The sequence below is a fragment of the Pholcus phalangioides genome, unplaced genomic scaffold, assembly GCF_987345545.1.
Source record: "Pholcus phalangioides strain wild (caught in Gottingen) unplaced genomic scaffold, Ppha-v1.0 ptg000016l_1, whole genome shotgun sequence".
NCBI classification, from domain to species: domain Eukaryota; kingdom Metazoa; phylum Arthropoda; class Arachnida; order Araneae; family Pholcidae; genus Pholcus; species Pholcus phalangioides.
The window spans coordinates 13,428,891-13,456,206 of NW_028301609.1; the positions used below are offsets into that span (position 1 = coordinate 13,428,891).

A 27,316-nucleotide genomic window follows, 5' to 3' on the forward strand; every position below is an offset into this window, starting at 1 on the left:
TCTTGAGTGGTAAGAAACCCTGTGCTCCTTTCAGGTGCAGCAAGTTTGCAGTTGTCTATAAATCTGAAGACATATGCCGTGACTCGCTGAAGAGAAGTAAGTGAGGAAAACCTGTCAATAATTTCCATGTCATGTGCAATACCAACAAACACAGATTGGTTGCAAGAAATATTTTTCTTCTCTTCAGTCAAAACTTCATCCACGGAGCAGCACAACACAGGTATGTCTGCTAGCTGACCTGGCTTGGAAAGGAACTCTGGACCATACCACCATAGGGTAAATGCCTTCAATTTGTCGGCCGGTATTCATCGTGACGCACAATCAGCGGGATTGTTGGTTCCATCAATGTGATTCCAATGATCCTCAGGGAGAAGCTCATGAATTTTTATAACTCGATGAGCCACAAACGTCTTCCACCGGCTTGGATGTGAAGAGAGCCAGGCGAGAACAATTGTAGAGTCAGTCCAGCACCATATGTTTGTGTTGACTAGACGTAGTGCATTGCATGTAAACTTGATGAGTCTTGCAAGCAGCACTGCTCTACAAAGTTCAAGTCGAGGCAAGGTTGTTGGCTTCACAGGGGCTACTCGTGTCTTTGCTGTTACTAGTTGAACCTTCGCAACTCCTTCACTGGAAACTGTTCGAATGTACACAACCGCGGAGTACGCCTTTTCTGATGCATCACTGAAACCGTGAATTTCTAACATATGTGAAGAGATTTGCATCATATATCTTGGAATTTGAATGTCCTCCACTTGCTTGAAGTCTTCGTAAAATACTGTCCATCCATTGTGAGTGTTCTCTGGCAATTTCTCATCCCAAGACAGTTCAGCTTTCCACATTTCTTGTATTAGAATTTTGACATTGATTACAACAGGAGCCAGCCATCCAAGTGGGTCAAACACCTTGGAGATGTGTGATAGAACAGAGCGCTTGGTCCACTGCTGCATATTTACCGGTGGTGGTTTTGAATTGAAAACAAATACATCATCCTTTGGCTTCCATAAAATGCCCAAAGTTTTGATGTCAGTCTCTATTTCGAACGTAGTACTTGTCGCACGAAAGTCATTCGGTAGCGATACAAGAACGTCTTCTTCATTTGATGCCCACTTTTTTATGACGAATCCACCGTTTTGAAGAAGTTTAATGATTTCCTGCTGAATGTGAATAGCTTCCTCGACTGAATCTGCTCCAGTGAGCAAATCGTCTACATAAAAATCCTGCTTGACTATGGCAGAAGCTCTGGAAAACTCATCTTTTTCATCCTCAGCCAACTGCTGCAGGCACTTGGTAGCTAAGTAAGGTGCTGATGCAGTTCCGTGTGTCACAGTCAGCAATTGATACTCCTTGATGAGTATATCTGGCGATTCCCTCCACAAGATTGTTTGGTACTTCGCGTCGTCCGGATGAACAAGTATCTGACGATACATTTTGACAATATCTGCTGTCATTGCGACCTTGTGAGTTCGGAAGAGGAGAAGAAGTGTGGCAATATCGTCTTGCAATGTTGGTCCAACTATCAGCTTATCATTCAGTGATAAACCCCATGATGATTTTGCTGAAGCATCAAAAACCACATGAAACTTGGTTTGATTTTCTGGCTTCATAACTGCGTGGTGAGGTAGGTAGTACTTGTCTTGATTGTCACTTGTCACCTCCAGCTGTTTCATGCGTCCCAGAGTCTCATACTGTTGCATGAACTCACGATACATTTTCTGAGCTTCTGGCTGGTGTCTCCAACGCCTTTCATTTTGTAGAAGTCGTGTCTCAGCTACGTCTCTGGATGATGACAATTTTCCATCGATGTTCTTGAAAGGAAGCCTGACGATGAATTACGTGTGTGGGTTGTGTCGAAGTGTTGTTCACATGCTTGCTCTTCGGCTGTCAACAATGAAGTTTGTGGGACTTTGTGGTATCGACATCCGCTTCATGCAATAGCGTGTTGTGTGAACCGTTGCATTTTTTGCAGTGTCCTGCAGAGCAACTCCGAACCATATGTGATGATCCCAAACAGTTGAAACAAAGTCGAAGCTTTTCGACCGTTGCTTTTCTAGCTGAAACACTCTGGTCGAGGAATTTCGAACATCTGAAGATGGGGTGGTTTCCTTTGCAAACCACACATGTACTAGAAACACCATGATTTATCAACACTGATTTTCGTGATTCGAATGAATTCGTCGGGTGACCTTGCGTCTTCGACTTGGCTGAACCTGATGATTTGCTTGTGCTGACAGCTGCAAGAGCGCGAGCCCGATTGTCGATGAATTCCCGCCACTCACTGAAAGTGAAAAGTTTCTTATCCCCCTGCGAATGAAAAGACCACTGGCGCAAAGATTCCGGATCCAGTTTCTTGGACAGGAAGTAGATCAGGATACTGTCCCAATGTTGCACCTGTTGCTGCAGCGATTGTAGAGCTTCCAGGCACTGATTTGTGGTATCTAGAAGCCGACGTAGGCATGTTGCTGACTCATGTGCGATGTTCGATTGCGAAAACAGCTTGTTCAGACTTGCCTGAACAATCTCAGTTTCGTTGTTGAATCGATCGTACAAAAGCGCCCATGCTTTGCCGTAATTGCTCCCTGCGAGCGGGATCGCGTGAATTACTTGAGCGGCGTTTCCCTTGACACATAGTTTCAAATATTGTAACTTTTGAATGTCACTTAAACTTTTATTTTGATCGATGGTCGTTGTGAACATATCGCGAAATGGCAACCAATCGTTAAGCTCGCCACTGAACAAAGGCAGTTCAATTTTCGGTAAGCGCACGGAACTAGCTTCTGAATTTACAGTACCTGATTGTTTCGTCGATCCCGATGCTTGGGCCATGCTGAAGCGAAGATCGTCGATCCGACTTGCCAAATCGCCGAATTCCGCTTCGTGGGCTTCCAGATGTTCATCCGTTGACAAGATGACGATTTCATCATGCAAGACGTTGAGCTCCGTCCACAGTTCTTTGGCTTGATCTTGATGGATTTCCAACTGATGCCGTGGGAGATCATCGCTGTTGAGCTTCGGCTTGATGACGTTGCAAAGCCGCGTGATCTTGCCTTTCACCGAACTTCGTTTCTTTACCAAAGATTCCATCTGAAGACCGCTGTCGCTGGTTGCGTTTTTCTTCCCGGATTTCGGCACCATAAATGTTCACGATCTTGTGGCGTGATTTTCAGGATGGGTCTCTGGTAACTAGCGTCGAATATTCCGCTGAACGAACCATCGATAATTAAGGGCAATTCAAGATGAAATTAACTGAATTTATTGAAACATGAGAGGGAAAAACAATGCATGAGCCGCCTTGTTGTCGGTTTGATCGCGGTGATCATACTCCGTTGCGCGCGCAGCCATCAAGGCAACGTCCGCTCGCTAACGGTATGCTGCTGCCATCTAGGGGCGTCAACACACACCAACTACAGTCATACATCGTCATACAACAATTTCTAACCAGTAGAGTTGGGTGGGGAATGAAAGCACTATCTATATCGGTGGTCGCCCCAGGCTCGGTAGTTAAAGAACTTGTTTTGGTGTTCTTGCACGGATTTGAACCCGTGGACCTTGACGGTTACCTTTACAGTGGAAGACGAGCATCTTGCCACTCGGGCATTGCCCCTAGGCTGGTAGCTTTGGTGGGTCCCCATGCCAGACTTCCACGGGCCCTTCCACAGTGAATTTATAGCATGGAAAAAAAAGTGATGGTAATTGTCCCACTCCTCAAGGCTGGAGACCTGTCAGCCCCAACTCTGGATGGGGCCATGTGAGAGCCCCCAAAACAGTGAGCAAGCATGCCTACCTCTCCCCCACAAGAATAGGGCTATTAGAGCTTGGGAAAATTACCATAATTTTTTTTTTTTCATTGCTATAAATTCCCTATAGAAGGGTTTGTGGAAATTCTGGCTTGTAGGGGGGTGGGGGTAGCCTAAAATATAAACCTAGAGGCCCTGCTCCAGGATGTGGGGGGTCCATGAAGCATGTGAGGATAAAAAAAGCGACAGAAATACAGGCGTAGTAGCAAGGGTAGGGAAGGGTCCAGCGGGTTTTCACACAGGAAGGCGATTTCAAGGAATGAGTGGTCAAGAAAATCAGATTGGTATGATTGGTGTGAAAGAGGGGCCGCGACAAAATCATAAATACTCCTCTGCTAGCATTCCCGGCTCAAAAGCGGGAACCACAGTAAACCAACTTCAGCCGACCGCAGCTGTAGCAACGGTGGGGGGTTCGAGTTCGTCAGTGTGACCACCCACTCAAACGCCACAGCGGCCTCCATTGTTGTCTGGAAGTTTGACGAAATTTATTGTTATTCTAAGATAATACATGCCGATACTGTTTAAAGTCAACAATCGGAAACGAAACTGATATTCGATTGTTGTGCTGTTGGCTCCAAAGAATGTAAAAAATATTATATAAAGGGTGTTACTCTCAAGTTATCATTAATTTATCGTCTCGGAAAAGAGTTTAGACAAAAGAGTGGTTCGTAAGGGTGGGTTGTTCTAGATGTCGAGAATCTGGTAGACATTGTCTCCAGGTTTCCCGTTTATCGGTTTGTTTTCACGACGAACCATCTAGAATTGTGTAATTTCAAGATGAGGTGTTGGATGCGGCGTGGAAGAGAAATTGTCTCTCTCTTGGATTACAGAGTCGCTGGGAGGAGGGTATTATGGGTTCTGTCGAGTTTCTTTTTTAACTCGCGGCGAAGGAGATGTCACTCTTGTTTTCTTTGTGGATACGACAACTGAATTTTGTGTAGGTGGAGGTGGGAGATCCATTAGGGGACTCGTTTCCCTTTTGCCAATATAAAATTCGACCGTCAGTTTGTCTCGCAACGAACCAAACAGTCCACATCGCTGGTGATCCTTTTTGGTGTTTGGAGCAGGTTGGTGAGGTCTCATTTTTTAATGAAATTCATCTCTCACTAAGGATTCTGCGATTACCGACATGAGGGTGGAAGGGAGGGACTCGAGTGTGCTAGCAGGATGCAGATGAGTGAGGACGGTTGGGGTGTCTGGCGATGAGAGGAATCGCCAGCAATCGCATCCGTAAGATCAGTTTAGATAGACAGGGTGAACAGTCAATTCCCTTGCTCGCTAATTTCTGGCGAATTGTTGATCTTAAAAGGAATAGTTCCAGGAAGAAAAAATATTCAAATACCGTGTAGATTAGATGCAAGTACCAGGCCATAATAAGCAAAATGCCCAACGAGGTGGCTTCGGAAAAGATGCCAATGGCAAATATGGATGTCGTATATTTCTAAAATCCAGCTACTCGCTCAATTAAAAATGCAATCATAAGATAAAATGCAAATACAGGAACTCAGGTACGTCATTCATGTTGAAGGGAGTTGCAATGGAAAATATCAACTTTTCATTAGGTCACCCCGTCCCGAAAATCCAATTGTGAAATTATTGTTGTGTTTCGAGAGGCCGACAAAAACATTTCACGTTTCTAAGCACAATATTCACCGAGATATTTCATTTAAAAAATTGCTAAAATGAGGAAAGAACTGCATAAACTAGCGGACAAGCTCATTATGCTATTGTTTCCCTTCTTTTCGTCAGTTTAGAATTCGATTATCTGAGCTCATATTGCACGTGCAAGGTGTCATCCTCAAAACATTATGATAAAATGTAAGACATTCATCTCACCCAGAAACACATAAAACCAGAAAAAAAATTAGGACCGAAATGCAATTATTAAACCCACAATAGTTGGCTACTCAGTGATTCTTGCGCTTCTTGGCGGATATCTATAAAAACTTTTCACTTTTTTCTTTTCCTTTCCTCCAGCTTCTAGAAACTAGCCATTTTTTTTCCTGTTTCTTTGTTCCGTGCTGTACCAATGGCTGTACTTGATCATGTTTTGTTTGAATGACGTCACTAACACTCTCGGGTTGCGGGATTTTTTAAGTCATTCTTGGCCTCTATTGCCATTAATATTCACAAATTTTTTTACTCGTAATAATTCCGACGGAGTTTTTTTATATTCTTGTGCATATTTATTCCCTTAGCGATTGGCAAGAAATTCGGATGATCTTTGTTTCACGAATCGGCGATAAATGTGGTAACCTTGTCCTAATTTAACCGCATTCTAGAAAAAGCAAGGAGAAGGAAGAGGAAAAAAAGTAGAAAAGTAAGAAAAAAACAAATGAAAGGAAAACTATATAATTGATAAATATATGAGATATACTTATCTGTTGTACTATATCCTCTCACTCTTATCTGTGACATGTTTTCAGATAAAATAGTAGGTACGAAGTAGATTTTTCTTTTTCACCCTCACCTACCTGTTTGTTCTCTTTCGTTCTTACGTATACGAGTATAAAGTAGGATTCATCATCTGCTGTAGCACTGCTGTGGTGGTCGAGTGGTCATAATGACGGACTCGAATCGCGAGATCCCGGGTTCCAAGCTCACTGGCGCCGCAATGTTGGTCGACTAAATCTGTTTTTCTGTGGTTCCCAACTTCGAGGCGCGAATGTAAGTCGATCTCCCCATTGGAAAGCCTTTCCACAGAGAGCAACAGGCTTACAAACGGTACAAATATTCAATCATTACACTTCATTTCTGAAAAATTGATGGCAGCACTGAAAAATCATACACAACCATCGAGCTTACATTACTGGAGGGAGCAGCATCCAGCCGCCGGTACGACAGCGACATCGAATGCAAGGAAATCACGTGACTGGGTGAAAACAAAGTTCCCGCCTAGCAATTTCCCCTTAGAAATGTACAGTTCGGTCTCTAACGGCTCGCCAGTAAAGTGCCATGCGCCCTGTTACCCATGCAGCCTCCATATACACGTAAAAAAATTGTTTGAGACGAAATACGGTCAACTCTTATTTTAACGAATACCATTATAACAGGAAAAAAATATCGCTTTAACGAAAACTTTTCTAATCCCCGGATAAGTTTTCATAGGAACTATATAAAAATCTGGAATTCCTTTGTAACGAAATTTCGTTATTACGAAGTGATTTCTCCGGTCTCTTGGAGTTTCGGTCTAGTGGGGTTTGACTGTATTTCCCCCCAAAAAATCTGACATTTTTGCAGTAAAGTAATTGAACTTCAGCAATTTGATCTGAAAACAGTCCTTTTTACTTTTATAAATTTAGGAAGGAAATAAAAGGAAGAAAGGGTAGGGAGAAAAAAATAAAAATGGTCAAGAGGGGCTCGGTTGTGCGTAAATGCCTCGAAATTCCACTTGTGTGCAAGGAGATTCACGCCCCACTCTTAGTTTTATGACAAAATTTCACATTTGGGACTTAGACATTGTAAATTCTATTTTATTTCATCCCAAAGATTTCTTTAATTCTATTGATTCATATTTAAAAGGGGTTGACAGAAATTAAACATATAGTTAATTACAGAAAAGCATAGGTGTACGTAGAATTTTCTCAAGGAGAGGATTTTCAGATTTTTTTATCCTTCTTTGCAGGAAAGTATACTTACTGTAGAAAATATAATTACAAGAAAATGTGCTTAATGCAGGAAAAATAAAAACAGAATTATACACAATGTAGGAAAAATAATTATAAAAGAAAAATCAATTAACCTCAAATACATGAACCCAAACCAACAGGAAATTGATGGAAAAAAGAGAACTATTTAGAAAATATTGATGGAAAAACATAAAGGTGAGAGCCAGAAAAAAATGAGAAAAGAGCGCAGAATATTACAAAATTACGAGAACGCGCTTGCGCATTGGAAGTTCCGAACAGTTTCCGAAGTATTGTACACGAAGTAACGATCGGTTCGAGAGTAACTCACTTCCGCTTCTCTGGGATTGGCCAAGTTCGCCAGGGAATGTCGGATTTTTAGCCGCTAGTCTAATATCGTGTAGGGCCAAAGCCTCCTAGAAGTACAAGCCGTAATGTATCACTCCGCCGAGGTATATCTGAAATATTTATTTTTTCTGACTATTTTGCGTAATTAATTTGAAAGTAGATATGTTCGCTGCTGTTTCGTGCCGGAATTTTATTTCCTCCTGCATTGAGAGCAGTTTTTATCCACTTGTTTAATCATGGGAGCACATTTTTCAGATCTATTAATGTGCTGAGTGACGTGAAATTTAATGAAGGGATAGGCTACTTTTTAAATAAATAATATAGTTTGCAAATTCAACTTGAATTTTAAACCATTAAATTTAAATGTGAGTCATTTCCCTGTGTAAGCATTCTTGCACTATTCAGAATGTTTTATAATTCAATAATTTTGTTGCCTATATGCTGAATATTATAAATACTACACGTGTAACATTTTAAATTTTCTTTTAGGTGTCTAGGTGCTGCTGTGTTTGCAGCGGTAGGTCAAACTGCAAGGGGAAGCGAAAGACAGAATGGAACCCTCGTCGTACTTAGAAAGGAACGACAAAGTTACCAATTAAAAGAAAGTCACCGGAGGAAAAATAATGAAATCAATGAAAAGCAATTCAAAGAGTGTCACTGCCTCGCTCGATAATCATCTTGTAGCTGAGTCTTCTTATGAGTGGTTCCTAGGAAAAAACTCAGAGTACTACTTCATGGTAAAATAAGTGAATTTATTCTTTCTGCATTAATAGTTGGAACTGAGTTTTATGAAAGCTGCTCGCTATTACTCAGAAATGATATTATGGACATCAATATTTTATTTCACCAATCCAGCTTCATATCGCTTTGTGAGGAATTCAAATAAACTGATATTACCTCATGCATATTACTTCAAGTATTGCTACAAAAAGTAGGTGTCCTAGCGTATGGTACAGAATTCAAACGTGAAACATCTAAACACGAAAAGTGCTGAAGTTGTGAACTTCTTGAAATTGAGAAGTTAGTTGGTTTGATAATTGCCAAAATTTGTGTAATTATTATTTTAAGCTTGGAACATTTTATAAGAAAGCTTCAATTAAAAGTTTGACATCAGTATAATATTCAAAGGTAAAATATTCAAGGTAAGTCTCTAATGATTGTATCAAAATAATACCTAAAGTATTCCTGAATAATTACATAAAAACTAAAAATGATAACTTTAACACCAAATCTTCAATTAAGGGGTCTCGTACCTTTTAACATTGTGGAAAACTATGCTCTAATAGAAATATCATTAAAAATACTATTTAACCATCGATTTATTCCAAATTTTTTACACATGTTTTTGATTGTATGTGATATCCTATGCTGGTATAAAATTTCACATATCTTAGATACTTAATTTTTTATAAATTAAAAAAAAAAAGCATTAAAACAGCTTGCATGCATGATAAAATACCATGACATCAATGCAATTGATTAAAAATAAAGGAAACTGTTCAATTCATGAAATAAAGCAAAATGTTGAGATTTTATTGACTTAGTCTTATTTGAAATTAATTGTTTACTAAAAATTTTTGGAATTTGAAATTTAAGTTTTAAAATTTAATTTTAAATAAGATTGAGTCAATGAAATCTCAACCTTTTGCTTCATTTCGTGAATTGAAAAGTTTCCTTTATTAACGTTTCCTTATTTTTAATCAATTTTTATTCAATTATATTGTTATATTTTATCATGTGCGCAAGCTGTTTTTAATGAATTTTTTTTTTTAAATTTACAAAAAATTAAGTATCTAAGATACGTATAACTTTATACCAGCAATAGGATAGCACATATAATCAAGAACATGTGTAAAAAATTTAGAATAAATAAATGATTAAATAGTATTTTTAATATTTCTACTAGTGTATAGTTTTTGCCATGCTTAAAGTAATGACACCTCGTAAAAGAACTCTTCGATTAAAAGAAACTTGCTTCTATAAAACAATTGTAATATTGCATTGAATAGTTTATTTTTTAAATTTGGAGTATTTAAAAAAAAAAAGTATGTGCATTTTGAGTAGACATGAAAAAAATGTTTTGCATTTTTCAGGAGATACCTTTTTAATTTTGAAACTTAACATTTAAAAAAAACATTGACTCCATGTTAACATTTTATTTTCGGAATTTTAGTTGAATATTTATTTCTAAGTGTTCACAATTCACCATTTAAAATTAGAAACTAAAATTTATTTTATGGAAATTTTATAAATGAGTGCACACACACGCAACAAGAGACTTTTCATAATGTGAAATCCCATCAGGGTTTCGATATGTGTTTTCGAAGTTCCCCTCATAGATTAATAAATTTGGACATTTACAAAAATTTTATGTTTAGAGCAACAACTAATTTCCCTTTGAATTAGAATTGATAATATTAATGTAGCTCAGTGAATAAAAAATATTTTAATGACATTGTTGTTTTTATTTTTGTACATTGCCTGTGTATCCTTTTATTTTAAATACAAATTGTAATGTCATATAAATAAAAAAATGAAAAGTCAAATATATATTGCCTGATTTTTCAAAAAGTATTTGCTTGGGAGCAAAAAAAAACACCTAGAAATACGTGTTGGCAGAGAATTTGTGAAAACCCTATTTTTTTTAATAATTGTTAAATTACCTCTTTTTATAATTTTATTATTCATTAATTTAACATTCAGTGTTTTCCGTATACCATACTAGGTAATAATTGCAATAAAAAAAATCGTCAATTTTTCTTTCTAATTACCAAAAAATACATGTTGGTAGCGTGTTTTAAATGCGAAGCGTGTACGCGGTAGGACCCGGGTTGTGACGTCACGAAAACATGTTTCAGGCTTGTATCTAGGAGGCTTTGGTAGGGCCACGACCACCTAGATAACGACCTTATCTAGGTGGTCGTGGGTAGGGCCCCCCGCGAGCACGCAGAAGTGCCGCAACACGACGTGGCATGGACTCGACTAATGTCTGAAGTAGTGCTGGAGGTAATTGACAACATGAATCCTGCAGGGCTGTCCATAAATCCGTAGGAGTAAGAGCGGGTGGAGATCTTATGAACAGCACGTTGCAAGGCATCCCAGATATGTTCAATAATGTTCATGTCTGAGGATTTAGGTGGCCAGTGGAAGTGTTAAGTCAGAAGAGTGTTCCTGGAGCCACTTTGTAGCAATTCTAGACGTGTGGGGTGTCACATTGTCCTGCTGAAATTGTCCAAGTCCGTCGGAATGCACAATGGACATGAATACAGAGTCGTATCAGGGGTCCCATATCACGCCAACTGCACGCGCCCCATACCATCACAGAGCCTCCACCAGCTTGAACAGTCCCCTGTTGACATGTAGGGTCCATGGATTCATGAGGTTGTCTCCATACCCGTACACGTCCATCAGCTCGAAACAATTGGAACCGAGACTCGTCAGACGAGGCAACGTGTTTCCAGTCCTCAGCAGTCCAATGTCGGTGTTGTCGGGCCCAGGCGGGGCGTAAAGCTTTGTGTCATCAAGGGTACACGAGTGGGCCTTCGGCTCCGAAAGCCCATATCGATGATGTTTCGTTGAATGGTTCGCACGCTGACACTTGTTGATGGCCCAGCATTGAAATCTTCAACAATTTGCGGAAGGGTTGCACGTCTGTCACGTTTAATGATTCTCGTTGGTCCCGTTCTTGCATGATCTTTTTCCGGCCGCAGCGATGTCGTAGATTTAATTTTTTACCGGATTCCCGATATTCACGGTACACTCGTGAAATGGTCGTACGTGAAAATCCAAATTTCATCGCTACCTCGGAGATGCTATGTCCCATCTGTCGTGCGCCGACTATATAACATCACGTTCAAACTCACTTAAATCTCGATAACCTGCCATTGTAGCAGCAGTAACCGATCTAACAATTGTGCCAGACACTTGTTGTGTTATATAGGCGTTGCCGACCACAGCGCCGTACTCTGATTGGTTCCATATCTCTTTATTTGCATACGCATGCCTGTACCAGTTTTTTTGGCTCTTCAGTTTACTTATAGCTCAAGGGCTTTTGGAGATGTTTTTTTGGCTTGAAATAATTAAGGCTCTTTTTAAGGATCTGGCAACTCTGCTATGCAGGGTGCAAAGTTTACTTTTCCAGAGTTGGCATCACAATCCGTGCACAACATCCCGATATCGCGGCGTGTGTGTGTAGTCATTTCGTGCCGGGTTTTGTTTGCACAGGTTTTGTGAAAAGTGGTAAAAATGGTAAGGGAGCCTAAATTTTCTCATTATCCTCACATTCAAATACTGAATTGCGTCACTCTTAATGAATGTCAATGGTGGCCAATTTCATTACAAGTGAAAATACGGGACGACGTTGCGTTTAAATGTGAATCTTCATATTAGTTGATGGGATGAATTGTAACGTGTATATCTATATAATAAACAAAGCGGTTTGAATTGTGTCCCATTGAAGTACAGTCGACGCTCGTTATAACGACCCCCCCCCCATCGTCCCGACAAATGGGCGTTATATTGCAGGGTCGTTAAACCGAAAGGAACAACGGATTATTCGTTATATCAAAACATTTGGGACTTATCCTGCCGGTCGTTGTAATAGGATGGGTCTATAACGAGCGTTGACTAGTTGGTTTACTTGTCATATGCATACAGTGAAACCTCACCACAACGGTATTCAGTACAATGGTAAATCCCTTTGCGCAACAGAGGTGCACACCCTTCGACCCGTGGTAGGTGTTCTGATGGAAAAGTATCAATGTACTCTAAAGCACGATAGATTGAACCCAGTGCTGTCTTAACGCACGGGCCCACCCAGGCACCAAGAAAAGAGGGCCTCACAAAAATGAGAGTGAGAGACGGTTCAAATTTTTGAGAATTTAGAATGAGATAGATGGCCTTTTTTCAGCCTGATATATCAAGGAAACAGTTTCGGATATTTTGCTTGGGTGAACTCTGAAAGAAAAGTCATCACGTCTCCGCTGGGACGGTAGCATGCTTGCCCGGTATGCAAGAGGGCCTGGGTTCGTGTCCCAGCTTAGGCGTGGTGACTTTTCTTTCCGAGTTCACCTCAGCATAATATCCGGAACATAACTGGTTTTTTTTTTGAGAATTAGCCAGGTAGGGCCTCAGAAAAATCACTTGGCGGGGGGTCCATTATGCTCTTAAGACAGTCCTAACTGAACCACATATTTCTTTCATAAAGATAACAGTGAATTGGGATCCATATGGGGGCTAATAGTCACTGAAAAAATTTTCAAATGCAAAGTAAAGTTGCTAATTACAGCCAAAAAAAAATTGGCAAATACAAGGAAAGTGACTTTTAAGGGAACAGATGCAGTATGGTCCGCCACGACTTTGGCGACTTTTTTCTCGCGATAAGTTGCCCGTGGAAATCGCGGGATGAGCAGCCAGAGGGTTAACAGCCATAGCATTATCCCTTTTTTTTGGCAATGTACTGGTGATTTTTTTCTTTGGCAGTTACGGTGTCGGAAAGCGTGACTTTCCACTCTTGACAATTTCTCGTCATGCTTTGAAGAATTTTTCTAGCCAAAAGAAAAAATTTGCCAAAAAGGGATTAGGTATTATTATACCTATACTACAGTTCATACGTGCTCAACCCATCGGCCTTTGCCCTATTTGGTCCTCAGGAATCTCATGTTGTCCCGCTACCTAATTTTGTGGAAATGAACGAAGTGGCACAATCCAGAATCACTCAATTGTCCTTTGGCACATTTACATATCACTTTGGGGCGCTGTTCCAGATTACTTAAGTGTACGGGTGCGCATTTGTGGTTGTATCTCAGGAATGTTTCTGATGAATCGAGTATCGCACTTAACATCCTTTAGTATTTTAGGGGAATATCTTATCCACATGGGCTACTGTGCCAGACACCAAATTAATATGAGGTTGTACAAATTCTACCTGTTTCCTCATTTGGTAATTCTCAGTGAAATGAATTTGAAGGGGGAATGAAAAAATTGTTTTATTCAGAGGAATTGGGAGTAATCTATCAAATTATCGAAATCCACATTCTGAAACTTTATTGAGATGTGATCGATGCATTTTTTGTTGTCCCTGGCCTTATCGCTACTTTCAAATTGCCATTATCTTTCCATTTTTCTTATTTAGACGATCAGCAAGAATAATAAGATGCTGCAGCATATAAACTTTCGCATGAAAGTTATATTGCAAGACAGCCGTATTTTCATTGGCACTTTCAAGGCATTCGACAAGCACATGAACCTCATACTTGGGGATTGCGAAGAGTTCAGGAAGATCAAGCCCAAGAAAAACAAAGACACAGAGAAAGAAGAGAAGAGAGTCCTCGGACTGGTTCTGCTGAGAGGAGAAAACATTGTGTCATTGACCGTTGAAGGACCACCGCCCGCTGAGGTATGTGTACTGTATGCTCAGTCCGTTTTACATGTAAAAAAATTCCTATTTTCAATGATCGTTAACTTTGAGAAAAATTATTGAATGCTAACATATCAAGATACAAAAAATTTATTATTTCATAGCTGCCAAGTGTCACAGTTGCAGCTGAATGGCATCACTCAAACTGTTTTCCCCTAGCCATTTTTTCCCTCTATATACCTCCCTTTCCAGATCTACATCTTTTCGACCAACTTGAACTTATTCTTGAAAAATTCTCCCCTACACATTCCCTAATGCTCACTGGAGATTGGAACCTTTAAGGCATTGACTGGATAAATATCCATTCTAACTCTGGCAACCACCGAATTAATAATAAAGTTCTTGACATTTTCCTTTAATTCAATCTTGTCCAATCTATCTTAGAACCAACTCGAATTACACTTCACTCTAGTTCAATTCTGGATATCATTGCCACTTCCAATCAGATTCCAGTTCTTGACACCTCCATCTTCGAGGGTTGCTCGGACCATAAAACCCCCTTCATTGATTTTTCCCTTCAGCAATCCATTCCCTCCTATAAACTTAATACCAAACCATATTTTAATAAGGCCAACTACCCCCTCATGTGAAATATTCTTCATTCCCATTTCTCCAATTTCTTATCGCTTTCTTCCTCCAATAACATTCACACCTTGTGGGCCACTTTCGAATCGACAGTCCTCAAATGCCTAGCTACAGTTCCCAGTAAGAAAGTCTCTTTTTTCTAAGTACATTTTTAACCCATTTATCAATAGAGATATCCATCTAAAGAGAAAAATTCACAGTACAGCCTTCAAATACAAATCAAACAAATCCCACTCACTTAAATACGCAATTTATGCCTACACCCAAAACTTTACAGACCTCATCTCTTCTCAAAAAACTAAATATCTTTCTCACTCTTTACCAAATTACCTCAAAACCAATCCTTCTAAGTTCTTCCCTAATCAGCATGGCTTTAGACATTCTCTCTCCTCCTCTTCTCAATTGGCCCTTTTCATCCATGACCTGCCATCGATAAAAACTTACAAACTGACGTCATAGATTTCTCAAAAGCATATGACAAAGTCCCTCACGATAAATTACTTTTTAAACTTTCCACCCTCGGCTTAAACGTTCAACTACTTAATGGGTTGGAAGCCTTCTTAAAATATCGCAAACAATATGTCCATTTCAAAGATCACAACTCTCCATTGGTCACCGTAAATTCTGGAACCCCACAAGGATCAGTAATCTCCCCAATTCTATTCTTAATATATATTAACGACCTCCCTGAAACCCTCAACTGTACCACAGGACTTTTTGCGATGATTGCGTAATCTACCGCACCATAACTCACTAGTCAGACCAAGAACTTCTCTAACACAATCTCAATTCTATTTCCCAATGATGCTCCACATGGCAAATGCCTCTCAACATCTCTAAAACGGTTCTCATGAGGATTTCACGTAAGGGGCTGTTCAAGTATTACGGCATCATCGATGGGGGGGGGGGAAGAGGGGTTTCCGATTTGCTGACTTTTGATGACAAGTGGGGGGGGGGGTGTTTGGATAATGCTTACGTCATCAGCCACCCTTTATGATAATATGAGTTAGGATTCAGAGGGGCAGAGCTGATAACGAAATTTTGCTGACAAGGGGGGGGGGGTCAAAAATGGCTAAAAGTTTGCTTGCGTAATACTTTACCGGCCCCTAAGACCTCACCTTTCGAATTTTCATACTCCTTCAATAACTCTCCATATCCCAGGTTTCTCAATACAAATGCCTTGGTATTATCATTTCTGCAGACCTGTGCTGGAATAAACACATCAATTATATCTATCAAAAATGTCTCAATATACTCTTTTTCCTTTGTCGCAATCTAAAACACTCTACTCGTGATGTTAGACTCCTCTGTTATCAAACCTATATCTTTCCAGTCCTCTCCTATGCCTCTGAAATTTGGGACCCCTACACTGCTAGCAATATGAGAAGCTGAAATCAATACAAAATAAATCCCCCTGTTTTATCTATGAAGTTGGTCCTCCTATGTGTCTGTCTCTGAACTTAAACGTGAACTTAATCTTCTCCCTCTTAATACTCACCGCCTTCTTTCTCGATTAACCATGTTTTTTAAAATTCTCCATGGTCTTTTTAATTTTGATACCACTGGTATTATTTCCAAGCCAACATATCTCTCCAGCAGACTTGATCATACACTTAAGATAAACCCTATCTCCGCTTCCACCGACTGCTTTAAATTTAGCTTTTTTCCACATACCATTTCTAACTGGAACTCTTTCCCCTCCACTGTTGTTGATTCACCCACGCCATTTATATTTTCAAAAAATATAAAACTTTTTTTCTGTCATCAACCGCATTCTCATGTTTAGACCTCGGCCAACATTATTGTAGAAATAAATAAATTTTCCAGGAGGCTCCCAAATTTCTCTAATCCGAACTCCCAAAAAGAATTTCAATCTCACAAATTTTGACCATAATTGTAGAAAATCCCAGCTTTTGGGAGAAAATATTTACCTGGCAAAAAGACTGTTGCTATTGCATTAAATTGCAAAAGAACATTTGCAGTGGGGAAAGCAAAATTGGCTAAACAGACAGCAACGATTCAGCCATTTCGAAATTGGTAAAATGGCTTGGTTCTACTTTAACCATATGTCCTGTTTCAGGCCCGGTGGCGATTTTGTTGTTCCTGTGATTTGATTTGAGAGTAGTGGCAAGTAATTTACCCTACTGATTATGGTGACTTGATACTAATCAGCAATGGCTTGTGTAATGCCATGTTTTTGCAAAGGGGAAAAAAGTCCTCACAATTTTATTTTTTATTAATGAAAATCCCTACATTGTTGTTCAAAAATCTGATTTATATTTTTGTACAGAGTTTTGATTCACACGAAAACCTTCCCTCATTCTCCAAAGTTGACAGCTGTGTTGTTTCTATACATAGTAATCAGATTTTTTAGTACAGTAAAACTTCGATTCACCGTCTGGACCAGGGCTGTGACGGATAACCGAATAGGGATAACAGAAATCCCGTAATACATATGTACAGTACGTGATTTCCCTACGGCTTTGGGTGAAAATAAAAAATACATACATATTTTATTTAATTTTACACACAAAATGATCAATGTAAACTTCAGTATGAGGCCAGCCCAGGCAGTGACGATATTGAAAATACCATGCTTTGTTGTGTATCTCTTCCAAAATTCTTTGACAGTCATGGCATCATCAGATGGAAACAAACCTTCGATAAAAGCTTTTCTGTAACATTGCTTTATATTTTTAATTATGCCCTGTTCCATCGGCTAGATAAGTGGAGTTGTATTCGCTGGGAGAAAGAGGCATGTTATTTTGCCATCATTTTTGAGTTCACAAGAGGGGCGTGTCTGGGGCATTGTCCATTAACAGTAGCGCTTCCTGCAGCAGTTGTTTTTTGGCCATATGAGCTCTAACTTGAAGCACAAAAACATTGTGGAACTGTTCTAAAAAAACTATTTCATTCATCCAAGCCTTTTCTTTTTTTGGGTATAATCGGGTCCGAAGCCAGAAATTTCATTCGGAGTGGGGGGGGGGGACAAAAGGGATAGAACAATAAATTTGGCCATCTTTCCCCTTTTTTTCAGTCGTTTTCTCACATTTTGGGAGGGGACAAGACACTCCTTTCCCCTCACTACGGCCTTGGGCATACATAATCAGGGTTGGCAGGTTTTTGACACATGGCACGTCAAAAACCCTCCGTCAAAAACCTCAAATATTGCTTTTCGATATAAAAATTCCCAATGAAAATGCACACGTTAATTGCATGTAATGTTTAAAGTGACTATGTTATACAAAGAATCAATATTTAACAAGATTCTAAAATAATTTTCTACTCCCGACTGAATTATTTTGGACAATATATGGTTTTTTTTTCTTATAAAATTTGAATAAAGCATAACATGAACATTGAATGGAAAACTGTGGAACGATTTGACATTCTTTGATTCAAGATGATTCTTGACCTTCCAAAATTTCTTCAACTGCTTATATATATGCATTGATATAAACTATCTGCTGTACTCTTTTTACAACAGATAAGTGTTTAAAAAAGTTTATTACATCATGTATGTAATGTTGATTTCTGTTATTATTAAATTATCTAGATAACCACTGATACTTAAAACAATACTCTTATTGCACATAACATTGAAATATATCTAGTGATCAAAATACTAAATTGTAGGACTAAAATGTCATTTAATTTGGCAATGCTAGCTTGTATATGTCAAACTTGGTTTATTTTTACTTTTGCACTATGATATGGTACATTTACTAGTATTTATAATGCAATGGTTTTCCAATTGAAGTATTCAAATGTGCAAAACAAATGCTTTGGGTATCAAGTCTTGTCAGCTCTGCTTTGGTTGAAAATACTCTTTAAAGCTGTGTGAATTTATACACACTGATCTAAGAAATTTTCAGGCGAAAATAAATGAGTTTAGTTAGTGCATTAACAGATGCTGCGTCAGAAATTTTATATGGAATAAAATTTTGGGCAGATCAGAAAATTTAAAATATCAAAATATATATTTTTCCTCAGTAATTATAATTCTGAATATAAAACCCTTTAATCTAAATAAAAGTAAGTATTTTGTTATTTAACATATCTATCAAGTTAACAAAAACTATTTGACATCATTGACAGTAAGATTTTGATAGTTTTAATACCGAGTTAGTTTCTGGGGTCAAAAACCAATCCTGATGCCCTATCATACATATTTTGAATAAGCAGCTCTAATCCACTTAACAAATTGAACACAAGTAATGAGTAGCTTAGATAAATAAACCATAAAATTATATTTTATATGTTCTAGGCTCTTTATGTTGAAAAATTCAAAAGTGCAAATTATAATTAATATTTTGTTTTAATTATTGTAATAAATTAATGTTTAAAAATAAAACATTGTAATATGCCAAAAAGTAAGTTTTTCATCATGTTGTACACCTATTATGTTCAAAACATTATCAAAAGGCATTCATTTAGGTTTTTGACGGTTTAAACCAGTTTTTGACGTCAAAAACCCAACCCTGTACATAATAGTTCACAGGCAATGAGTTCATATTTATTTTTGAAAGCACATGGTTTTTTGGATTTACCAATTGCAAGCAGGGCAATTGAAAATATCAGCCGTGGTCCCATCTTTTCGAACCTTAAAACCTGCAGTTTTTTCCATATTTTTTTAGACGATGACGGATGACAGAAACTGGTGGTTAATCAAAGTTTTACTCTGCTAAAAAACTTGATTATGACCTGATCCATTCTTGAGACTCCAAAGATTTCTAGTGTGAACTTTTATAACAGCTCCTGTGCATAACCTAGAGGTGCTCAACCTATGGGTCACAATAGCTTCCAAGATAAGTTGTTCGAATCCGCTAACAGTGAGGGATTTTTGAGCTATGGGGTCATGACCCAAACTTGATTTGCACTGGCTTTTGAGATGGGTCATTCAAATCCACTTACAGTCCTGTTACAAATGTACTTAGAAATCACTGGTTTCACTAATTTTGAAAAATTAACGGTACCCCATGGGTTGCAAAGCTGATCTTGTTGATTTTGGGTCACGGCTGAAAAGGGTTAAAAACCCCTGGCATAACCAAAGGTTATCATCAAACCAACACTGGTGAAATTACTATAATTCGAAAGAGATGAAATGCAGAAGGAATGGAAATTATGTCAGGGCAGACTGGTTTCGTGAATATGAATAATCTATGATCTCTGCGTAAAAGCCCTTAAAATCTCCATTTGCAATATTATCTCGCCACAATATATATACTCCAAGCTAAATATTGATCGTTCTCTGTAAGACACCTGCTGCCAAGCTTTGTAAATAAGAACTGTATAATTGTAGGATCATAAAACAATGTTGTTTCCAGAATCTACACTGATTGTTAGTTCCGTGTCAGATAATTATTGCAAAACATCTTTGGAAAAGTTCTTTTCTCCAGAGCTACGGATGAAAAAAGCCGTATTTGATAACAGAAATTTTAACCACTTGACATACAAGCTTTTGGCGAGAAATTTGGATCGTCTCTATTTAACAAATCAGTGATGAATCTGGTAACCTAACCTAACCGCACGTTGGAAAAAAAATGTAAGAGGAGAAAGTATAATAGATAAGGTAGATGAGAGTTCTTTTTAGAGCCCTATGTGTTCTCTTTCACTGTTACATATATATAGTAGAAAGATACATTATATGTGCAGAAAAAAATCATCAAGAGGAATATAGAGGGAAAGAAAAGGGAACTTCCATCGATAGGGTAAACCTTTACAATGAAGAGAGAGGGAAAAACATACAGAACTTGTTTGAATTTATTCCGCTGGTGTTTGGACATTATATTGCGCCAGTGATCATAAAGAGGTTGAATATAATGAGTAATTGAATATAATATCTCTTAAAGTATAATTTTTCAACCAAATTCTGTTGAAAAAAAATTTCGGACTTCTGAAATATTAATATATACTTCTTTAGGATTAAAGTCATTTTGAGTGTTCATAAACCAAATTGTTCTTAAACTATTTTACATACAATTGATTCCCATTTTAATGAATACCATTAGAGCAAAAATCTCTTGTTTCGAGTTGAACGAAAAATAATATGGACTTGGATGCACTGAAAAGTTAATAAAGAAATCACCGGACAATGAAAAAATGGCAACCCTGATGTAGAGAAAGAGTTGATTCATCGGTAGTGCTCTCTTACATTCTTGGAAGATGAGATATCTCTTCCATAGCAATGAATGTGTTAAGTGCGAAAATATTTGTCAACAAATGGATGGGAGAGAGAGAGAACACCTTCTACATAGTCTTGCCGCCTGATAATGACAATTTACAGCAATAAAAATAAGTTTTATGAAACCTTAGATGCAGAATATGCAAAAAAAAAAAAAAAAACTTTTGGCAAAAAAAATTAACATTATTTGAAGTCTCAATGACTATAAACCAATTTTTTCCCATGCTATGATATTTGTCCGTTCTGTTCTTAAGTGCTGTCAACTGTGTCATGTTGTGAACTCTTAATGCCTGTGCAAATATGCAACTTAAATTTTTATGATAAACTAAGGACTGGCTTAATTATGTTATGTGTCTGTGAATTTCTTGGTATATGTTTGATATTCTCTGTGGTATGAAAGTGGTTGAATTTTGTGCATGTAAAATTTATTAGTTTCTTGGATTCATAAAATCTTCAATGAAAGATCTGTAAATGTTGTTATTCATTGTGTTTTGTCTACAGGAAGGTCTTCCTAGGGTACCTATTCCGGGCGCTGCACCAGGACCTGGCCTTGGACGAGCTGCTGGTAGAGGCGTTCCTGCTGCTCCCGTTGGCGTAGCTCCAGCTGGTAAGATATATTCATTACCTTCATCCTTTTATGTATTCGTGTATAATGTTCTTGTACAGTAAATCCTCAAGGCTGTGTCATACAGAACAAAATTCCGTGTATTTCATGGGAAGTAGTATAAAACGCACTTGTTCGACAGACATAGGCAGATCGCCTCAAGACAACTGGAAGTAATGTTGTGCAAACTTTGATCAAAGTCCTTTAATCGGTAGGGAAAAAACTCTGGGAGCATTTCTTATGTGCAGGATGCTGTGCTTTCAGGATCACAATTGTACATAATATGCAGCAGTGTACTCAAGCAGTCTTTCTTCTTGATCTACAGTAGGGTCTCTCTATAATTTGAGTCTTGAAACTTCAAGGTTTCAGATATTCTACAACATGAAGAAACTTTTCACAATTCCTTTTCCGAATGTGTTTTTTCCTCATGAACAAGTTTTATTTCATTTCGTTCCATTTTCCCTATGAATGTTATTTCAGTTTGAAAGCATCTTAATCCCTACACTTCTGTGAATCCTCAGGCCAGGATTTTTTTAAAAGCCCTTCTATAAATTTTTTGTGTGTGAAAAAAACACCTGTATCAAGCTCCGGTCAGCTTCCATTAACCGAAGTCTATGGGTCTTGATAGGTGTGTAAATGTTGTTTTCTGTTACTATTGGATAATCCAAGTTTTCAGTAATCTGAGGTGCTATTGCTCCTGTTTACCTCGGACCAAAGTATGGAAAAAATCTGATTTTCTTTTTATTACAATTCACTGACTGCTTATTAATTGAAACAAATCTTGTTAATCATTAAGGATGCATATTTTCACATCACCTGATTTTTTACTCTTAATCGCTCAAATTAAATTCAGCATTAATGAGTAAACTAAGAAACGAACTGCAATCAAGAAATGTGAAAATCAAAAATCTGTTTATGTAGCATGAAAGATCATTGAGCCCAAATTAACTTCGTGGAGTAACATTTTTCTTATATAGATAAGTGCTTTTATTCACATGAGGGTTCCCCCCACCCTTATGAAAGTGAATGCCTGGTGGCAACTCAGCATCACATATGGTTCAGGTTTCTCGATTCACTTGATGTACAACCAAAGGGCCATTCAGCATCAACTAAATAAGCAAGTTCTATTGACGAGATTGTTTCTGGTGCAATTGATGGATGCATTTATTACGATGTGTTTCCTACTTGCACATGATGTTGCTTAATTATTTACATATTTTTTTATTCTTTCCCAGATTTAATGCATTTTGGTTTTAAAAAAAGAGCAAACTCGAAACTTTAATATGAAAAGTAAAGAAGTCTAAAGCTTAGCAATATTTATGTTGGTATAATATCTATTATTATTTCAAATCGGCAATCAGGGCATAGAATTCAAGGCTTCATGCTTAAAAATAATTCCTAAGTTTTTAATCAGGGGAACCCTAGTGCCACATTGTTATGCATTGCAAATGCTTAGTGCAGTTTATCTAAGTTTAGCTCCCTATATTTTTCTCTGCAATTTTTTCCATGCACAAAATCTAGAGATAGAACTGCTTTCTTTCACTGTATCTGGAGTTGCAATCGCCAACTGGGGGGGGGGGGGGAGCAATTTAAATTTTTCTATGAAGGCTCGGAACCCTCTGAACTGCCATCAGTTCAAATTTTTGATTTTTAAACAATATCTTTGATTCAATCTATTTTTCTCTTTGAGTGAAAGGGGTTTGACCAAGGGTTCTTAATGTTTTGTGTTCCATGGAGAACTTGCGTGGATTAAAGTAAATCTATAGATTCTCTCTCTCTCTCTCTCTCTCTCCCCCCCCCCCCCCCCCGTGCCAATAACATGAAGAAAAATGAAGGCTGCAAACTCTTTTTAAAAATATTTTTTGTACAGCAATGTAAAAGCAATGAGTTGATTTTCTTATCCATGCTCACTGATTCCCCCTCTATTCTTGAAGTCTCTTAGAGTACCCCTGGCTAAGACCCACTGCTTTTGACTTAGGCCAGGATTACACTAAGATTACACATTAAAAGTTTTAGAAAAGTTTTTATTAAACTTGAAAAATGCAATCAATAAGCATATCGGTTATATTCAAGCGAATTAACCAATAGGCTTATTGGTTTTTTTCAAGTTGTGTATAACATATCTATCAAACTTTTATAGTGTGATGCTGGCCTAAGTGAAAATAAACAGGAAGGTGGGGAGGCAGAGACCCCTGGTTTTAAAATTTAAGAAGGCAAAGCAAAAAAAAATGTTTCTCGCACTTGAAAGGGAAAAACCCCCAAAAAAACTTTATGGAACTTATGAACTTTCACTGGGGGGGGGGGGGGGGGGGGGGATCAGATTTCAGAGATGCTTTGGTGATGAGTAAAGAAAGGGTTGGATCTAGAGATTAAGTTTTAGTCTATATTCACCTTCTACTCGATCCTTCTATATTTCTTTTAACCACAAACTTTACCAATAACGTGCTTACCACACTAGGTTACTTTTACTTCAATATCATTAAAGTTATGTAAAGGAAAAACTAATTTTAAATTTTGTGATTTGAATCAATGATTTTCTTTTTGAAAAAAATTATTTAATTCATGTGTAACCTGCCTTGAAGTATTGATACTCTACTTTATTTTGAAATGTATGTCTAAACTTTCCCTGTTCACAAGCAGAGAAATACATGGGAAATTCCTAATGCATTTTAACGCACTATGGGTGCTGTCTTCAGAGGATAAAATCTTATAAGGATCCAGGTTCAAACCCCCGTTGATCGGCTGAATTTGATTTCCTCCAGTATTTCAAGGTATGAATGCGAGCTGATCCCCCCCCCCCCCATTTAAAAAAGTCTCCCTGCGGAGAGCAGGGAGAACTGCAACGTGATACTTACATAACATGAAAATTCAAGTATTTACCATCTTTACTTCAAAATATGGAAAATAGGTGACAGTACCACCAGGAAACACAAAGGGCTACACGTATACTCAGAACACGCATTCCGACATGTACCAATTCAGTAGAAATGCTTGTTGGTAATTTACATATTTCCAGTCATATGAATTCACTCGAAATACCAATTGGTTGATAGTCACGCAAGTAAAGCTTCGTATATTTTGTACTTGTATATTTTGCTGTGTCACAAACTGCCATAAATAATTGTAGGATTACGTAATTATTATCATGTATGATTTAACGCATAGGTTTGCAAGGTCCCGTACGAGGAGTCGGTGGACCTTCTCCTCAGGTGATGACTCCACAAACGCGGCCGACGACGCCTCTTGGTGGCCCGCCACAGATGAGACCTCCGCCATCAGCTCCTCGGATGGGTGGGCCGCCAGTGCCCAGAGGCGGTCCGCCTCCAGGAATGATGGGTCCACCACCTGGCATGATGGGTAGAGGAATGCCTCCAGGTGCTCCCATGGGTCGAGGTATGGGAGCTCCACCGCCCGGCATGAGAGGTCCACCACCTGGAATGATGAGAGGAGGTAAGGAATTATATTCTGTATTTTTATCTCTGTGAACCAGATACTCGTGAATTAGTTTGAAGGTTTTTCATATTGAGACGGGCTGGACAAATGAATGAATGAACTGTGTTAATCACCAAATTTGTTGGATGACTGCATGAGTGAATCACTAAGACTGACCAAGTGGATGGGTAAGTGACCATATGAGTGAATAACAATGTGAGTCACCAAGTGATTGGGAGAATGACTGTAAGATTGATCAAGTGGGTGGGTAAGTGATCATATGATTCACCGAGCAGGTAGGTGAGTGACCATTCATGAATGACCAAGTGAGTGGATTAATTACATGAATGACCTTACCAGTGAACAAGTGAGTGGGTGACCATATATGATCATCTCCATCATGGCCCAACACGCACAGGTAAAGGGCTAATGTCCCGGAAGGGACAGAGTCTAGGCCTTGTCTGGTCTGATAGTATGAGACCAAGTGAATGTGGTTACTGATATCAGAGGCGTTGAAAGTGTTTCGAAACTGTGGGTGCTCGTCTTTAGTTTTATATCGGAAATATTAATTTCTGTATCAATGCTGGGGGTGCTCGTATCCATGTCACAAATTGCCGTGGGTGCTTGAGCACCCACTGCACCCCCGGCTCCGACGGCGATGACTGATATGGTCTCTAATTTGATCACTCATATGGTCACTAACTTTATCATGAAAACGGGCGCTCTTTCGAGCAGGCACTCTGTCACTCATGGTCACTCACTTGATTATTCATATGGTCATTCACTCAACCATACAGACACTAAACACTTACTCATACGATCAATCACTTTTTACTCATGCAGTCACTCATTTATACATTCACTCACCTGATCACTTGGTCTCATACTGTCAGGGCAGGCAAAATTTCTGGGGTGCGAAACATACCAAGAGCAAAATTTCCAGATCCCAAACAAATCTTAGGTTGCCATGGCAACCAGGAAATCAGTATTGGCACCTAAAATTTTCTAAATGTGGTTACCAAATTGAGAGTCTAAGGGGTGACACAAAATTTTCTGATTTCATTATTCTATGCCTTTTAACACGTAAAAAGTAAAAGTACACGTTATTAAGGCTGTTTATCTTGAGCGAAATACCATGCTACTTGGCTCCTAAGACTGGTATGAACGTAGTGGAGACTGGTTTCTGATTCTGCAAGTCTGTGCCCTTGCGCATCGGTTAAAAAACCTGAAATTCACATTGTCTAAGCAATCCATAATGGCACTGACTTAACGAATCTGAAACCAGCTGCCACTATGCTTGTACTTTAACGTGCAAATTTGAAATTTTGCAGGTCCACCTCCCGGCATGAGACCGCCACCACCTAGAGGTTGATTGGCAAGTACTTGACGAGTACTTTCTGATGTGAATTCTGCAGATGTGGAACTTTTGCGAAAAGTTGATTATTCATCCATTTTATCGTCTTGAATGTACTGTTTTCTTCTTTTTTGACATGTATTGATAAACACATCTATTTGTATTATTCAGTTGTGTCTGCGTGATATTTATTTTGAAGTGTCAAAAAAAAACGAGCATTTATTTATTTTCTTTTAATGATTACATTGTTGCCAGAGATCACTGATGGTTTGACAAAATATACTACGTCAGGGGATTGTGCAATCATTTCAGCCTGCAGACCAGAAACTAATGGATAAGGTGACCATGTGACCTTATTTTATAGGATATTCCCGTAATTTCAGTTGTCTCAACCTTTTCATGGAATGCCCAGTTTTTCCCTTATTTTCAACAAGGTTTACAGCAAAACCTCGTTTTGCAGACACTGGTGGGGCAAAAAAAAAAAAATCTATAAAAGGGGGTGACCGTTAATCGGGTTTGAAATGCATACTTTTGTAATATAAGGGGGAAATGTGTTATATTTGCCAGTAAATGAAGGGGGGCCACACCTGAAGGGGGTATTCATCCTTTGAGAGGGGTTCTGTACTTGAATTTTTCAAACCAAGATTGGAGGTTATATTGATGGCTTAGAAAATTACCAATGTTGGCAATTTTTTTTTTGGCTGTAATTGGAAACATTACTTTCCTTTGACAATTTGTTCGCGATAATTTATGTCATGCATGGATCCTGATTTCCATGAACGAAATTTGGTCGTGTTGTGTGGCCATTGATACTTTTATACCTGGACTTCTTTCGCGATCCCGATAGATCCCATTTTCAGGTTTTGTTTGACCCGCAGGCTGGAAGTTGTGCACCCTTTTTCTACGTGATGTTACAAGCAAATTAAGGATAATAGTGGATGAAATTATACTCAGTCACCTCGCTTGTA

General features: G+C 38.5%; 3 protein-coding genes across 3 annotated transcripts; 1 reads left to right on the top strand and 2 right to left on the bottom strand.

The window, feature by feature from the left end:
• Positions 1–305: 305 nt before the first annotated feature.
• LOC149075100 (uncharacterized) lies at positions 306–1,712 on the bottom strand. Its single transcript, XM_089246033.1, has one exon. The coding sequence runs from the start codon at positions 1,710–1,712 to the stop codon at positions 306–308; it is 1,407 nt and encodes a 468-aa protein (XP_089102159.1).
• Positions 1,713–1,884: 172 nt separating this feature from the next.
• Positions 1,885–3,135, bottom strand: LOC149075101 (uncharacterized). The gene has a single exon (XM_089246034.1). The coding sequence runs from the start codon at positions 3,133–3,135 to the stop codon at positions 1,885–1,887; it is 1,251 nt and encodes a 416-aa protein (XP_089102160.1).
• An 8,759-nt stretch (positions 3,136–11,894) lies between these two features.
• SmB (small ribonucleoprotein particle protein SmB) lies at positions 11,895–26,514 on the top strand. Its single transcript, XM_089245660.1, has 5 exons — positions 11,895–12,019; positions 13,905–14,168; positions 21,460–21,565; positions 24,728–25,012; positions 26,326–26,514. Exons 1-5 carry the CDS (start codon positions 12,017–12,019, stop codon positions 26,364–26,366), a joined length of 699 nt encoding a protein of 232 aa, XP_089101786.1. The 5' UTR covers positions 11,895–12,016; the 3' UTR covers positions 26,367–26,514.
• Positions 26,515–27,316: the final 802 nt, after the last annotated feature.